At 42.5% G+C, this 17,673-nt stretch overlaps 1 protein-coding gene across 1 annotated transcript in view; it reads right to left on the reverse strand.

Moving 5' to 3' along the window:
• Positions 1–17,673, reverse strand: part of LOC122807520 (collagen alpha-1(VII) chain-like) — a gene marked incomplete at its 3' end in the record, with an annotated part of 926,266 nt that overhangs the window by 205,432 nt on the left and 703,161 nt on the right. The window contains exon 19 of the mRNA XM_044078445.1: positions 1,500–1,634. Coding sequence (XP_043934380.1) covers positions 1,500–1,634 — 135 coding nt within the window. The remainder of the gene's footprint in view (positions 1–1,499; positions 1,635–17,673) is intronic.

Consider the following 17,673-nt stretch of genomic DNA (forward strand, 5'->3'; position numbering starts at 1 on the left):
TTTTACCAGTCTTCTAACATTTTGGAACTTTTAATAGTAATAATACATATTTGTTAACCAGGTATGCCCACTGGACACACAGTCCCTTTTCAGGGGTGACCTGGGAGCAACAATTAGTTATGTGACTTGCATGAGGGTTGAGAGAATCAAATCCTGCATCACATAAACTAGAGCTCACAACCTTAACCTCTGTACTAACTGCCATGACTACTGTCTGTGGTAAGGCCTACATGATTGGAAAACCACAGTATGAGACTGGTCCAAAGATCAAAAAGGCTTTACCGCAATGCAGAAACCTTTCAAGATAGCACTTCTGCATTGTGGTAAGGTCTTCTGATCACCAGGGTTGATTTTTTGTTAAAATATTTTTGCTGTGGTGGTGTAACCCTGGGGCACCTGTTTTTGGAGGGAGCCTGTACCGTCAGATATATGCATATATACATATTTTGAAACCTAAGAGTTGTATTTTGTGGTGTATTACCTGCAAAGCTATAACAAAGCTAGCTGAAAAAAACAAAAAAGGAATGGAACAGAACAGTGAAAATTCAAAATGATCCATCCACATTGTCACCCCAGCAAGCTATCTCAAATACTAAGAAAATGTTGAAAACTGAAATATGGTTACACTGACCCTCATGATTCTTTAACAGTACAATTTATAGAACAAGGAAATACTGTTAAGATCCTGAGTGAGGTATATATTTAATGTTTTTTTATTAATTTGGGTTTGAGGCTGTTACCCATGTTTGGTATCACAGCTATTACAGTATTTTTTGTAGATGCTTATACTTACCTGTCAATGCTTGGGCATTAAAACTCAGAGCACAAACCTTTAGAAATCAGAAAAAAACCCACCAGCAACTGTAGCACTTTCCTGATTTTTAGAAAACAAGGCCTTCAAAAAACAGATTACATATCCTGTCCGTGATAAAGGATTTTTTTATACATTTTTTCACCTATTTAACAATGTGAGCAGGCTTTAACTTTATATAAAGCAAGTTGGTCATTTTTGGAAGATCTAGGCTAAATCCAACAGCAGACAGCTGGTGCTATGCTTAAACTGCAGCAGTTGAGAGGTATGTGTTCTTAACCAGTTAAACACGTTTTCTATTCTCTTTTCATTATATTCTGAAATGTAGATACATTCAGCAAACTGAATGGAGGCAGACAGTAGTCATCTCTGATATAAAAAATGCAAATCAATAAAGCACACTGATACTGTAAACATTTCCACAGCTCATACATGTTGTATAAGTCATAAAGTATTCACTATGGGCAAAAGTAATTTGTAATACTGGTTCTCTTTAAAAGGTAAAGAACTCACATGACTGTAATTCACTATTAAATGTTGACACTAGTAAACTCCGAAGGCACAGATGGACATTCTACTTGACTAACAAATGCCAGAGATATGGTGCAGGTCATCAGTCATTCTATTCTAAAATGTCTTGAATGATAACTGCTGTAAAATGAAAAAAAATAAAATAAAAAAATCATACCATCTGCTTGGTGCCATGTGATCTTATATTCTGTTGCTCGGGCAACCCTGTCCCAAGCAATGCGAATATAACTTATCCCTGAGTCAGTCACTTTCAGATTAGTCACTCCAGGCACAGGGGTTTCGGTGGCTTCTTCTGCAAAGAATTATAAAGGCAAAAGATAAATATGTTTTTTTTTTCAAAATCATAATTCAAAACAGTTCTACATTCTTTCATCACTTTATATTCAGCTTTTAAGCACATTTAACATTTAACAATTTCAGTCTTTCCACAAGCCTTGTCATGCTTTTGTCGGTACTTTTCCGTTATCGGGGCAACAGTCACAATTAGCGTTTAATTAGAACAATGCAAGACACACTCTCCCTCAAAAATATTTTGTGAGGGAAGAACACTGCTAATGCGCAATATTTAAACTGCTTGTGTTTCCAAATCTTATACTGCAGACACTCTCCAATGCCCACATTTTCACAAATGTCCAAATTACTTTACTCGTGTTCCTGGATATATTCCTCATTAGAGCTTAATTAAAACTGTCATATTTTCAAAAGGCCAAAATGCGACATTGTTTTGGACAAACATGAGATTTTGCAGGACAAAACATGCCCAGGCCCAGTGTAATAGACACAACTGTTTTTGCCAAAATAAAAGCTGATTTTTGTAGAATTTCAGTTGCTTACTGTACTTCTTACATGACAGTTAAGCATTTCAGACTTGCAAAGGACAAGTGGTAACCCTATATTTAACAGCAAATCACCCAGGCTTGAAGTCGTTAAACAACATCATAAGTTTTAATTTAAGGCTTCATATCCTTCAGAAAATGCATGATAATGCAAAAACATTACATCAATTTAAGTTTCTACGTTTATAATAATAATTAAAATTTATATGACTGCTCATTACACCTGTTGCCCCGATAACGGAAAAGTACCCTTTTGTCTTTCCACAAGCTTTATCATACTTTTTTCATAACAGCCTTCTTTTTTGTCTGCTTTCTACTTCTATACTATTCTTTTAGAATATAAATGGTTAGATTTACATGAGACTACAAAAACCTAGACCAAATATCTTTTTAGCACACATCTGGCTGAACGGTAAGAAATAGTGGGTACCAATAAACTGTACATCATGGGAAGGAATGATGCATCTGTAATCATCATAATGGAGCTGACCACTATAGATTCATAGGAGATTACTAGGCTAATGACACCAGCTACCCTTTTTAAGGCCTAGCTTCCCACAGGTGAGTATCAAACTCTGTACCTTGTGTCTGTAAGGTAAACACCTTATCCATTATGTCAACCCCATCCTATAGCATTGCATATATCTTTTCATGTAATACAGAGTTGTGGTCAAATATGGATTTTGAATATTGCTGAGGACTGTGATGTGGCTCTGCTAAACTATGCCACAACTCTTAGCTCATGTTTCATTCTTACTGAAATCAGAAAGGAGATACATAATCTGTCAAAATGTACTGGTAAACACATTATACATATCTTTTCCAACAAAACACCCACACATGTAGTAGATGCTTACCTCTCAACTGTCCATAATGTTGCAGTTATCCCTGACTTTATCTTATATTTTTGTCCTGTCCTTCATAAAATCTTTAACCTTTTGGTAAAAATACTAAAGACTGCAATCAGCCAATAAGTCCATTTATTAGTTTTTTTATAGTGTTATTGTTCTGGGAATGCATGTTGATGAAAAACCTGTTTTTATAATAACTTTTATGTGAACTAGAGTAATATGTAAACATTGCCATTGGTTTTGGAACTTTGTTTCTCCATAATTTTTGACTATCTAGACTTTTTGAACAAAGGAGTTGAAAGGTATGAATAGTTGCAATACATAAAGCACATAATCTGAAAATAACAACTGAAAACAAACAAAAATTTAGAAGTTATGCCTAAATTACCATACAAAAACTAATGGAGCTATCACTGTTATTTTTATGTACAACTACACTAATTAAGTAAGGTTTTGGATTATTGTTAATGTTAGGTAACGCTGACTAGATCTGTGATTGAATAATTTAATAGATTGATTACTTTGTAAAAACACAGTTAGTGGTGTGGAATCAGAGGCGTTGGAAGTTGTTGAAGACTGGGGGGGGGGGTAACAGGGGCACTTAGTGATCTAAAAAGGGCAATTTTTTAAAACTATTTACTACCACAACATAGGTTCACTTGGAGGACATTTTAAGCTTAGCCAATTTCCATTTTGATGCTTGCACGAACATTACTCATTGGTCTTACCTATCCCATGGCTGATAATTGTATATTAGTCGTAGTGAAAATAAATGTGATCACACTACAGATAATTTGATGGGACCCATGTATGGGATGTAGCATTTAGGAATTGCCTCTACCCATTAGTGGCATGAGGGGCAATCCTGGAGTACATTTTCTATTACCAATCCTTAGATCCAAGTTGCATTTGAATATGGATAGGTTTGAGCTTTATTTTACTTGAACGGATAGTCTGTTCTGGATATATATCGATCTCTCCACAACATTCAGTTTAGATACCTGGACTGAGTATTTCTGATGCCATTTGACTTGCTGATATTCAGTAGGTCCATCTGTATTAGGTTGGAGCATGCCTTGTATGCCAGACATGTCATCTCTAAGCACTCTGTAGGATACTGAGTATAGTGACAAATCTTTGAGGTGGTCCATGCAGGACCTATTGTTTAGGACTTGTATTGTTTTAGTAAGGTATCTCTGTGGGTATTTCAATTGATGCATGGGTCTGGACAGATACATGGCAATGTGGGCATTATACAAAATGAATGACCTAATGAGGGCTTTGTAAAGTAGGACAATAACACATCTCTAGATCTAGTCACAATCAATCTGTTTATAAGCTGTGCAATATAGAAAGACTTTCTTATGACTCTGGGCACATGTTGGTCAAAATTTAGGTTACTGTACACATAACTTTCCAAATGCCAAACAACTGGGTCAGTTCTAAGGGGGCATTGTCAATTTGGCAGTTCCCTGGAGTAGATGACTTCCCAAAGGATTTGATAATGTATTTCTTGGAGTTTAGTTTCAATTCATTACTCTGGCACCAGTTTTTGTTTGGGACAAACCTTTCTGCATGATGGTTACGTCATTTGGGGATTCATTAAGTGCTCCTAGCTTGCAGTCATCTCAAACGTAGTCGGCCAAAGCCCTTTGGTATTTCCTTTTACTTTTGAGATGTACATGCCAAACAGAAAAAGTCTCAGCACTGATCCCTGGGGGACACCATTGGTGACTGGTCTCTTTGCCTATTTTGATCTCCTGCATCCTGTGAGCAAGCATACATGTACATGTTCTTTGATTCACCTTCCTGATTGCATTAAATTATATTCCTTGTATAATACAGCACTGCTTGTTAGATTGTGTTTTAAATTTGTAGTTTGGAACAGTCTTCTAGTAAGCAGTGAAACAAAATGTATGAACCAATGACAAAACTACCCATTTCATAAAATTTCAGCCATAAAAGGCCACTCAAAACTTCTGTCTTTACAATCCACCAATATGAGTAAATATACAAAATCTCTGCAGAAGTCTTCTAAATAATTCCACATTACAGGGATCTGTAAATAATGAAGAGGTTGCTGCTAGAAAACAACTTTATATTTCATTGTTTCATCTACAAATAAAGTGCCTGTTGCCCTTGAAGAATAAATTGCCTATGCTACATTAAAAAATGATAAGCTAGTAATTTTCCAATGGAGAATGGATGGCAAACTGAAAATGGGTTCATAGTTACTAAATAACTCCTCCAAAGGAGGACATTCATAGGACTGCAGAATCCACTCCCATTAAAATACAACACAGTACAGTATCAACGATCCATCTGCATACTGTGGGAGTAGTACTCACAGCCTTCTGCATCAAAAGCAAGTATACTACCAGTTGTGCTACTAACAATGCAAACAACTTAGTATAAGTAGCATTAAGCTTCTCTTCCCCTGAAGCTCTCAGCTCCTTGTAAAATCCACTTGACGATCAATTAAATCTCTCAACTTTGCAGCACAAGAAATCTGGAAAAAGCTAAAATTTATTTGGGGGCAAATCTTAGAAAGTTGCTAAAATAAAGTGTTTTGTGTTACCATGTGTTTCCTGAAAGACAGGAAGACTGAAATCTAAACAGCTATCATTATTTAGTGAATTCAGTTCTCATTGATTTGCAAGAATAATACAAAATTTAAGAGGAACAGACCAAAAGTATGAGCCAAATATTCTGTGAAAATCTGGACAGTGGAGAGCTATGGACTCATCTCCCAGAATCACAAGTGGTGGTATGGGTAGAGAATTCAGGCTCTGGTTTGAGCGTGAGTAACACTAACCACCAGGTATACCTAACTGGGGCATATTACACACACACACACACACACACACACACACACACACACACACACACACACACACACACACACACACACATACACACACATGTGCGGGAGCAGCATAACTCCTGGAAATAAAAGAACAAAACTCTCCTTACTGGCATGACTCTGGCACCACCAACAGAACAGCAGCAGCATGACTCCTGTAACACAGAGCTATAAGAGAACAAGAACATCGGCAGCATGACTCCTGTAACACAGTGCAATAAGAGAACAAGAACAGCAGCAGCACGACTCCTGTAACACAGAGCTATAAGAGAACAAGAACAGCGGCAGCACAACTCCTGTAACACAGAGCAATAAGAGAACAAGAACAGCAGCAGCATGACTCCTGTAACACAGAGCTATAAGACAAGAACAGCAGCAGCATGACTCCTGTAACACAGAGCTATAAGAGAACAAGAACAACAGCAGCATGACTTCTGTAACACAGAGCAATAAGAGAACAAGAACAGCGGCAGCATGACTCCTGTAACACAGAGCTATAAGAGAACAAGAACAGCGGCAGCATGACTCCTGTAACACAGAGCTATAAGAGAACAAGAACAGCGGCAGCATAACTCCTGTAACACAGAGCTATAAGAGAACAAGAACAGCGGCAGCATGACTCCTGTAACACAGTGCTATAAGAGAACAAGAACAGCAGCAGCATAACTCCTGCAACACAGAGCTATAAGAGAACAAGAACAGCGGCAGCATGACTCCTGTAACACAGCGCTATAAGAGAACAAGAACAGCAGCAGCATGACTCCTGTAACACAGAGCTATAAGAGAACAAGAACAGCGGCAGCATGACTCCTGTAACACAGCGCTATAAGAGAACAAGAACAGCAGCAGCATAACTCCTGCAACACAGAGCTATAAGAGAACAAGAACAGCGGCAGCATGACTCCTGTAACACAGCGCTATAAGAGAACAAGAACAGCGACAGCATAACTCCTGTAACACAGAGCTATAAGAGAACAAGAACAGCAGCAGCATGACTCCTGTAACACAGTGCTATAAGAGAACAGGAACAGTGGCAGCATGACTCCTGTAACACAGAGCTATAAGAGAACAAGAACAGTGGCAGCATGACTCCTGTAACACAGAGCTATAAGAGAACAAGAACAGCGGCAACATGACTCCTGTAACAGAGCAATAAAAGAACAAGAACATCGGCAGCATGACTCCTGTAACACAGTGCTATAAGAGAACAAGAACAGCGACAGCATGACTCCTGTAACACAGAGCAATAAGAGAACAAGAACAGCGGCAGCATGACTCCTGTAACACAGAGCTATAAGAGAACAAGAACAGCGGCAGCATGACTCTTGTAACACAGAGCTATAAGACAACAAGAACAGCGGCAGCATGACTCCTGTAACACAGCGCTATAAGAGAACAAGAACAGCGGCAGCATGACTCCTGTAACACAGAGCTATAAGAGAACAAGAACAGCGTCAGCATGACTCCTGTAACACAGAGCTATAAGAGAACAAGAACAGCGGCAGCATGACTCCTGTAACACAGAGCTATAAGTAAAGAAGAACAGCGGCAGCATAACTCCTGTAACACAGAGCTATAAGAGAACAAGAACAGCGGCAGCATGACTCCTGTAACACAGAGCTATAAGAGAACAAGAACAGCAGCAGCATGACTCCTGTAATACAGAGCTATAAGACAAGAACAGCAAGAGCATGACTCCTGTAACACAGAGCTATAAGAGAACAAGAACAGCAGCAGCATGACTACTGTAACACAGAGCTATAAGAGAACAAGAACAGCGGCAGCATGACTCCTGTAACACAGAGCTATAAGACAACAAGAACAGTAGCAGCATGACTCCTGTAACACAGAGCTATAAGAGAACAAGAACAGCGGCAGCATGACTCCTGTAATACAGAGCTATAAGAGAACAAGAACAGCGTCAGCATGACTCCTGTAACACAGAGCAATAAGAGAAAAAGAACAGCGGCAGCATGACTCCTGTAACACAGAGCTATAAGAGAACAAGAACAGCGGCAGCATGACTCCTGTAACACAGAGCTATAAGACAACAAGAACAGCAGCAGCATGACTCCTGTAACACAGCGCTATAAGAGAACAAGAACAGCGGCAGCATGACTCCTGTAACACAGCGCTATAAGAGAACAAGAACAGCGGCAGCATAACTCCTGTAACACAGAGCAATAAGAGAACAAGAACAGCGGCAGCATGACTCCTGTAACACAGAGCAATAAGAGAACAAGACAGCGACAGCATAAGTCCTGTAACACAGTGCTATAAGAGAACAAAAACAGCGGCAGCATGACTCCTGTAACACAGAGCTATAAGAGAACAAGAAAGTACAGTTTTGTACCTACCATAAATGTAGATGTTCGAGTGCTAATACAGCTGCAGTCATAACAGATGGGTTCTCCTGCCGTCAGGCGGGTCCTCGGTCGGCCGAATTCCAAAGTCTAGGTCCGGCGTCGGTTGTCGTCACTTCTTCCCTGACGTCATTGCGACAGGGGTATAAAAGAACCAGCCGACGCCATTTTCTTCAGTTTTTCTTGCCCCAGATGTCAGGTGCCCCCAGAAGGAAGGTAATACATAAAATTATTTAATAATGCAATGCAATATAATCAAAAAACAGTAGTTGCAAGCAAATACACCATAAAAGAATACCCCTAGAGGGGAAGGAGGGAGGGAAACCTGGACTGCAGCTGTATTAGCACTCGAACATCTACATTTATGGTAGGTACAAAACTGTACTATGTTCATCGTGCATACAGCTGCAGTCGTAACAGATGGGTAGAATCCCAAAGCTAAGAAAGGGGTGGTAGGCACTAGGTGGAACTAGGAGGAGCCAAAATGCCCTGCAAGACTGCAGTGGCAAAGCCTGCTCTAGATTTGAAGTATAATGGTAGGTGGTAGTGCTTAGAGAAGGTATGCACAGAACTCCAAGTGGCTGCTTCCAAAATATCCTTGGTAGGTACTTCTCTGAGGAAGGCTGCAGAGGTGGCTGTGGCCCTGGTGGAATGGGTTCTAATGCCTGTAGGTACAGTTTTGCCATGAAAAGAATAGCAAAAGCGTATGCAGTGGGCTATCCATTTTGAGATTGTCTGTTTGGAAATTGGCTTTCCTAGAACTCCTACCGCATAGGCCACAAAGAGCTGTTCTGATTTTCTGAAAGGCTTTCTTCTGTCCAAATAATAACGCAGTTGTCTGTGGATGTCCAAGGAGTGTAGTAATCTCTCCCCTTTGTTTTGAGGATTAGGATAAAAAGTAGGTAAATGTATGGCCTGGTTTAAAGCTACCCTGGATACCACTTTAGGCATAAAGGACAGGTTGGTTCGTAAGGAAACTCTGTCCTGATGGAAGATGATAAAAGGCTGGACAGCCATGAGAGCTTGTAGTTCTGAAACTCTACGAGCTGAAGTGATAGCCAGAAGGAAAGCTGTTTTCCAGGACAAATATTGCAAATCTGATGAGGCAGCTGGCTCAAAAGGAGGCAAGGTCAGTTTTTCCAGAATGAAATTAAGATCCCAAGCAGGTATTGGTTGTTTCCTTGGAGGTCTTAAATTCTTACCCCTCTGAGGAACTGTCTTAATAGAGGGTGAGAGAATAAAGGTGGATCAGTGTTGTATTCTGCAGAAATGGCTGAGGCATGGATTTTGATGGAGGAGAACGAAAGTCCACTGCTTAGCAGTTCAGCCAAATATTGTAGTATTTGAGGTAAATTCAGTTTTCCAGGGTTCTGGCCCTTTTTCTCATTCCAGACACAAAAACGTTTCCATTTTGCGGAGTAAGCTTTTCTAGTTGATGGCCTTCTGGCCTCCAAAATGACATCCTGTACCTCCTTGGAGAGTAGGGCCTGCTGTGATGCTAAGGAATCTTCCATGCGTTTAGATTGAGTGTTTTTAGCTGACTGTGAAGAGTTTTGAAGCTGTGCTGAGTCAGAAGAAGAGGCATTAGAGGCAGGGTCCATAGTGGGGAATGCGTCAGGCTCCTCAGGAGTGGGTACCAGTGTTGCCTTGGCCAGTCCGGAGCAATGAGGATCATCTTTGGTCTGTCTGCTCTGGTCTTCAATAGGACTTTGGGCAGCAGAGGAAGAGGCGGGAAGGCATAAACTGTCATTGATGTCCAACTGAAAGAGAGAGCGTCCACTCTCCAGGCCTTTGGATGGAAGATCCTTGAGCAGAATTTTGTCAATTGATGATTTTTGTGGGAGGCAAAGAGATCTATGTCTGGCCTTCCCCATTCTTGGATTATTTCTGTAAAAACTTTTGGATGCAACTTCCATTCGTGTGGATCTGTCATTTTCCTGCTTACGTTGTCTGTCAGCATGTTTTCCTTGCCTGGCAAGTACTGTGCTTGTAGTTCCATTTGTAAGTCCATGGCCGTGTTCCAAAGTGACATGGCCAGTCTGCATAGGGGGTAAGAATGTGTTCCTCCCTGCTTGTTTATGTACCACATAACTGTGGTGTTGTCCGTTCTTATCAATAGTTGACCTGGTTGTAGAAGGTCCTTGAAAGCTATAATAGCATTTATTACTGCTGGCATTTCTTTTTGATTGATGTGAAGGTGCTTTGCTTTTTGGGACCATTTGCCCTGAATGCACCGGTCTGTCATGTGCGCCCCCCAGGCGTAGTCCGAGGCGTCTGTTGTGATGACTTGATTTGCTTGAGGCTTGCTGAATGGAAGACTTGTGTTTGCTTGACATGCTTGAGCCCACCACAGAAATTCCTTTTGCAGACATGGAATTAGTGGTATTATTGTTTCCAAACTGTGGCTTTGTTCAGACCATATGTTTTTTAGGTACCATTGTAGTTTTCTCATATGCAGCTTTGCACATGGGATTAGTAAGATGCAAGATGCCGTGAATCCCAGAGCCTGCAGGATTTTCCTTGCAGTCAGCCTGGTGCAATTTGCCAGTGTTCTGAAATATTGAATTAGTTGCCCCTGCTTCTCTGGCGTGAGGTAGGCCATCTGGGTGCGTGTGTCCAAATTGGCACCCAGGAAAATTATCTTCTGAGAGGGTATTAGCCTTGATTTCTCTTTGTTGACTGTGTATCCTAGAGAGTTTAATAACATTATTACATAAGCCAGATGTTTCAAAAGAATGTGCTTGCTGTCCGCTTGGATCAGGCAGTCGTCCAAATAAGGGTATATTTGTATCCCTTGAAGTCTGCAGTAGGCAATTGCTGATGCCAGGCATTTCGTGAATACTCTGGGTGCAGTAGATAAGCCAAAGGGCAATGCAGAGAATTGATAATGGGTTGAACCTGCAAGAAATCTGAGGTATCTTCTGCAATTTTGTCTGATTGGGACATGCAGGTATGCCTCCTTGAGGTCCAATGTTACCAGCCAAGACTCCTTGCCCAGCATGGGAAGAAGTTGCTGTAGAGTGAGCATCTTGAATTTTGGTACTAGTAGGAATGTGTTTAGGATGGAAAGATCCAAAATAGATCTCCAATCTTTTCCCTTCCTTGGCACCAGAAATAGCCTGGAATAAAAACCTTGATCTTGTTCATGTGTAGGTACCTCTTGAATAGCTTTCATGTTTATAAGATCTGAAATTTGCTTTTTTGCCTCTGCCCTTTGATTGTGTGGCAGGTTTGGCATGCCTCTCATTTTTGGAAGGGTATGAAAATGGAATCTGTAGCCTCTGTTTATAATGTCCAGGATCCATTTGTCCTTTGTGACAACATGCCAATTTTTTGAAAATAGAGCCAGCTTTCCTCCTAAGGGGGCTGCCATTTGAGACCTGGTTGGCATGCAAAGGGGAAAGTCATTGGGTTTGCTTTCTGAAAGATTGCGAGTTTTCCTCACCACCTCTTTGTGTAGGAGCTTGCCATTGTCTGCCTCTGTGCGATCCTTGTGATTGTCCTCTGCCCCTCGGGCGCCTGTATCTGCCTCTTTGGGGTCCGTCTGTGGCAGGAAAGGGCCAGTTTTTGGAAGGCCAATTTCTACTAAAATGTGGGGGTTGAACCTGCAGAAATTCTTTCACAGTTTGCATTGATTTAGCCTTTTCCTCCATTTTCTGTAATACTTTCTCAGCATTTGCCCCAAATAGTACATCCTTTTGAAGAGGGGCGTCTAGTAATTTAGCTTTGACATGATCAGACAAGGCTTGTTCCTTGAGCCAGGCATGCCTACGTATGACTGAGCCTGTAACAGCAGCTCTACATGAGGCCTCTAGAGCATCAAAACCACATTGTAAGGTATGTTTACCCACTTGTTCTGCACTATGCATCAAATCCTGCAACTCCTTCAAGTCTGGTTGTTCAGGTTGTGACATTTTACTTTTCAATTGAGATAACAGAAACTGTTAGTATTTTAGCATATGAAACTGACAGTTTAAGGCTCTCATGGATAAGGTAGCCGAGGTATATACCTTTTTTCCCCACCTTTCTAAGGATCTGGAATCTCTCACGGAAGGCAATGGATTTTTGGCAATGGAGGCCTTAAATCCCTTGGGCCCCTGTGAGATGGTTTCTAGGTCAGCAGCATGGCTTTTGTATAGAAATTGGTGTGAGTCAGGAACCCTGTAGTACCTGTCAGGCATAACTGGAGCTGGAGGTAGAGAGTCCGGGTTAAGGCAGGCCTCCGAGTAAACATCATCTAGGATGTCCAAGACAGGAGGTATAGCCAGAGGCCTGTGCTGGGGTAACAAAAGAAATTCCCTGAGCCTTTTCTTGGAATCTGAATAATCCTGGCCTTCCCAGTGGAAGTGTTCCATTAAGGTATGCAAAGTTTCCCCAAATGAGTAATCCTCAGGGGGGGATACAGAAGGAATAGACTCCTCTGCATCAGAGTCTTCAAAAGGGGAGTAAGACTGTTCCTGTTCATCAGAGTGTTCTGAAATAATGGAGCCCTGATCAGAGGAGGGTTTATCTTCCTCCACGCTGGGCCTTTTGTCCGGAGGTGGCTGAGAACCTCTGATTAGAGTAATTAAATCCTCAGCCATTTTAAGCATCTGTTTCTTAGGCATGGGGCCTGGAGATGGGCCCTGTGTAGCTGGTCTCTTAGGGTGCATGGTTGCTTTAGACTTGGTGAAAGCCTTGATGGAGAAAGAAGAGGAAGGTCTGAAGACACCTTGAGTGGAGGTGGACCTGTCCACATTCTGTGTTTCAACGCCAAGAGTGGCTTTGGTATCTGTAGTCAGGGTGTGGGCCGAGGAGCCTGCGACCTCGGGTACAGGAGACACCACCAAAGATGTGTCGGTAATCAGGGGCTGCGGCGCTTCGCTGAGAACTGGACCACGTGTAGTCGGCTTTGGCGTGGTGTCGGTAGAGGCCGCGGACCTCGAGTGTCGGTCCTTGTCTTTGCGTTTTTTAGACAAAACCGGAGTCGGAGTATCCGATGACATAGTATAGTTAAATGCTTTCCCAAACAAATGCTGGGCGAACTCCGCCCGATGCTTAATAGTGCATTTGTTGAATGTAGCACCAAAGCGACAGACCGAGACGTCGTGGTCTGGGCCTAAGCAAGGAATACAGAGGGAATGGAAATCCTTATGCGGTATTTGCTTCCCACAAGAAATACAATTATTAACTTTGTCTGACATCGGTCTGAGGCAAGAAAAGTTTCCCCAATTGGGTACTTAGCTTTTAAGAAGACTTCGGTTTCCAAATTTATGTAATCTCAGGAGCTGGCTGACCGGCACTTGCGAACTGCTTCTGCTTTGGGCACCGCGTGGCAAGAAAGACTGAAGAAAATGGTGTCGGCTAGTTCTTTTATACCCCTATCGCACTGATGTCAGGGAAGAAGCGACGACAACCGACGCCGGACTAAACTTTGGAATTCGGCCGACCGAGGACCCGCCTGACGGCAGGAAAACCCATCTGTTATGACTGCAGCTGTATGCATGATGAACATCAGCGGCAGCATGACTCCTGTAACACAGAGCTATAAGAGAACAAGAACAGCCGGAGTATGACTCCTGTAACACAGCGCTATAAGAGAACAAGAACAGCGGCAGCATGACTCCTGTAACACAGAGCTATAAGACAACAAGAACAACGGCAGCATAACTCCTGTAACACAGAGCTATAAGAGAACAAGAACAGCGGCAGCATGACTCCTGTAACACAGAGCTATAAGACAACAAGAACAGTAGCAGCATGACTCCTGTAACATAGAACTATAAGAGAACAAGAACAGCGGCAGCATGACTCCTGTAATACAGAGCTATAAGAGAACAAGAACAGCGGCAGCATGACTCCTGTAACACAGAGCTATAAGAGAACAAGAACAGCGGCAGCATGACTCCTGTAACACAGAGCTATAAGAGAACAAGAACAGCGTCAGCATGACTCCTGTAACACAGCGCTATAAGAGAACAAGAACAGCGGCAGCATGACTCCTGTAACACAGAGCTATAAGAGAACAAGAACAGCGGCAGCATGACTCCTGTAACACAGTTCTAAAAGAGAACAAGAACAGCGGCAGCATGACTCCTGTAACACAGAGCTATAAGAGAACAAGAACAGCGGCAGCATGACTCCTGTAACACAGCGCTATAAGAGAACAAGAACAGCGGCAGCATGACTCCTGTAACACAGAGCTATAAGAGAACAAGAACAGCGGCAGCATGACTCCTGTAACACAGCGCTATAAGAGAACAAGAACAGCAGCAGCATGACTCCTGTAACACAGAGCTATAAGAGAACAAGAACAGCGGCAGCATGACTCCTGTAACACAGAGCAATAAGAGAACAAGAACAGCAACAGCATAACTCCTGTAACACAGAGCAATAAGAGAACAAGAACAGCGGCAGCATGACTCCTGTAACACAGAGCTATAAGAGAACAAGAACAGCGGCAGCATAACTCCTGTAACACAGAGCAATAAGAGAACAAGAACAGCGGCAGCATAGCTCCTGTAACACAGAGCTATAAGAGAACAAGAACAGCGGCAGCATGACTCCTGTAACACAGAGCTATAAGAGAACAAGAACAGCGGCAGCATGACTCCTGTAACACAGAGCTATAAGAGAACAAGAACAGCGGCAGCATAACTCCTGTAACACAGAGCTATAAGAGAACAAGAACAGCGGCAGCATGACTCCTGTAACACAGAGCTATAAGAGAGCAAGAACAGTGGCAGCATGACTCCTGTAACACAGAGCTATAAGAGAACAAGAACAGCGGCAGCATGACTCCTGTAACACAGAGCAATAAGAGAACAAGAACAGCGGCAGCATGACTCCTGTAACACAGAGCAATAAGAGAACAAGAACAGCGGCAGCATGACTCCTGTAACACAGCACTATAAGAGAACAAGAACAGCGGCAGCATGACTCCTGTAACACAGAGCTATAAGAGAACAAGAACAGCGGCAGCATGACTCCTGTAACACAGAGCTATAAGAGAACAAGAACAGCGGCAGCATGACTCCTGTAACACAGAGCTATAAGAGAACAAGAACAGCGGTAGCATGACTCCTGTAACACAGCGCTATAAGAGAACAAGAACAGCGGCAGCATGACTCCTGTAACACAGAGCTATAAGAGAACAAGAACAGCGGCAGCATGACTCCTGTAACACAGAGCTATAAGAGAACAAGAACAGCGGCAGCATGACTCCTGTAACACAGAGCTATAAGAGAACAAGAACAGCAGCAGCATGACTCCTATAACACAGCGCTATAAGAGAAAAAGAACAGCGGCAGCATGACTCCTATAACACAGCGCTATAAGAGAAAAAGAACAGCGGCAGCATGACTCCTGTAACACAGAGCTATAAGAGAACAAGAACAGCGGCAGCATGACTCTTGTAACACAGCGCTATAAGAGAACAAGAACAGCGGCAGTATGACTCCTGTAACACAGAGCTATAAGAGAACAAGAACAGCGACAGCATAACTCCTGTAACACAGAGCTATAAGAGAACAAGAACAGTGGCAGCATGACTCCTGTAACACAGAGCTATAAGAGAACAAGAACAGCGGCAGCATGACTCCTGTAACACAGCGCTATAAGAGAACAAGAACAGCGGCAGCATGACTCCTGTAACACAGAGCAATAAGAGAACAAGAACAGCGGCAGCATAACTCCTGTAACGCAGAGCAATAAGAGAACAAGAACAGCGGCAGCATGACTCCTGTAACACAGAGCTATAAGAGAACAAGAACAGCGGTAGCATGACTCCTGTAACACAGCGCTATAAGAGAACAAGAACAGCGGCAGCATGACTCCTGTAACACAGAGCTATAAGAGAACAAGAACAGCGGCAGCATGACTCCTGTAACACAGAGCTATAAGAGAACAAGAACAGCGGCAGCATGACTCCTGTAACACAGAGCTATAAGAGAACAAGAACAGCAGCAGCATGACTCCTGTAACACAGCACTATAAGAGAACAAGAACAGCGGCAGCATGACTCCTGTAACACAGAGCTATAAGAGAACAAGAACAGCGGCAGCATGACTCCTGTAACACAGAGCTATAAGAGAACAAGAACAGCGGCAGCATGACTCCTGTAACACAGAGCTATAAGAGAACAAGAACAGCGGTAGCATGACTCCTGTAACACAGCGCTATAAGAGAACAAGAACAGCGGCAGCATGACTCCTGTAACACAGTGCTATAAGAGAACAAGAACAGCGGCAGCATGACTCCTGTAACACAGAGCTATAAGAGAACAAGAACAGCGGCAGCATGACTCCTGTAACACAGCGCTATAAGAGAACAAGAACAGCAGCAGCATGACTCCTATAACACAGCGCTATAAGAGAAAAAGAACAGCGGCAGCATGACTCCTATAACACAGAGCTATAAGAGAAAAAGAACAGCGGCAGCATGACTCCTGTAACACAGAGCTATAAGAGAACAAGAACAGCGGCAGCATGACTCTTGTAACACAGCGCTATAAGAGAACAAGAACAGCGGCAGTATGACTCCTGTAACACAGAGCTATAAGAGAACAAGAACAGCGACAGCATAACTCCTGTAACACAGAGCTATAAGAGAACAAGAACAGCGGCAGCATGACTCCTGTAACACAGAGCTATAAGAGAACAAGAACAGCGGCAGCATGACTCCTGTAACACAGAGCTATAAGAGAACAAGAACAGCGGCAGCATGACTCATGTAACACAGCGCTATAAGAGAACAAGAACAGTGACAGCATAACTCCTGTAACACAGAGCTATAAGAGAACAAGAACAGTGACAGCATGACTCCTGTAACACAGAGCTATAAGAGAACAAGAACATCGTCAGCATGACTCCTGTAACACAGAGCTATAAGAGAACAAGAACAGCGCCAGCATGACTCCTGTAACACAGAGCTATAAGAGAACAAGAACAGCGTCAGCATGACTCCTGTAACACAGAGCTATAAGAGAACAAGAACAGCGTCAGCATGACTCCTGTAACACAGAGCTATAAGAGAACAAGAACAGCGTCAGCATGACTCCTGTAACACAGAGCTATAAGAGAACAAGAACAGCGTCAGCATGACTCCTGTAACACAGAGCTATAAGAGAACAAGAACAGCGTCAGCATGACTCCTGTAACACAGAGCTATAAGAGAACAAGAACAGCGGCAGCATGACTCCTGTAACACAGAGCTATAAGAGAACAAGAACAGCGGCAGCATGACTCCTGTAACACAGCGCTATAAGAGAACAAGAACAGCGGCACCATAACTCCTGTAACACAGAGCTATAAGAGAACAAGAACAGCTTGTTTAGTTAAAGAGAACAAGAACAGCTAGTTTAGTTAAAGAGAACAAGGACAGCTAGTTTAGTTAAAGAGAACAAGGACAGCTAGTTTAGTTAAAGAGAACAAGGACAGCC

This window comes from Protopterus annectens, chromosome 7.part1, assembly GCF_019279795.1.
Source record: "Protopterus annectens isolate FY-2018-M chromosome 7.part1, PAN1.0, whole genome shotgun sequence".
Taxonomy (NCBI): Eukaryota; Metazoa; Chordata; order Ceratodontiformes; family Protopteridae; genus Protopterus; species Protopterus annectens.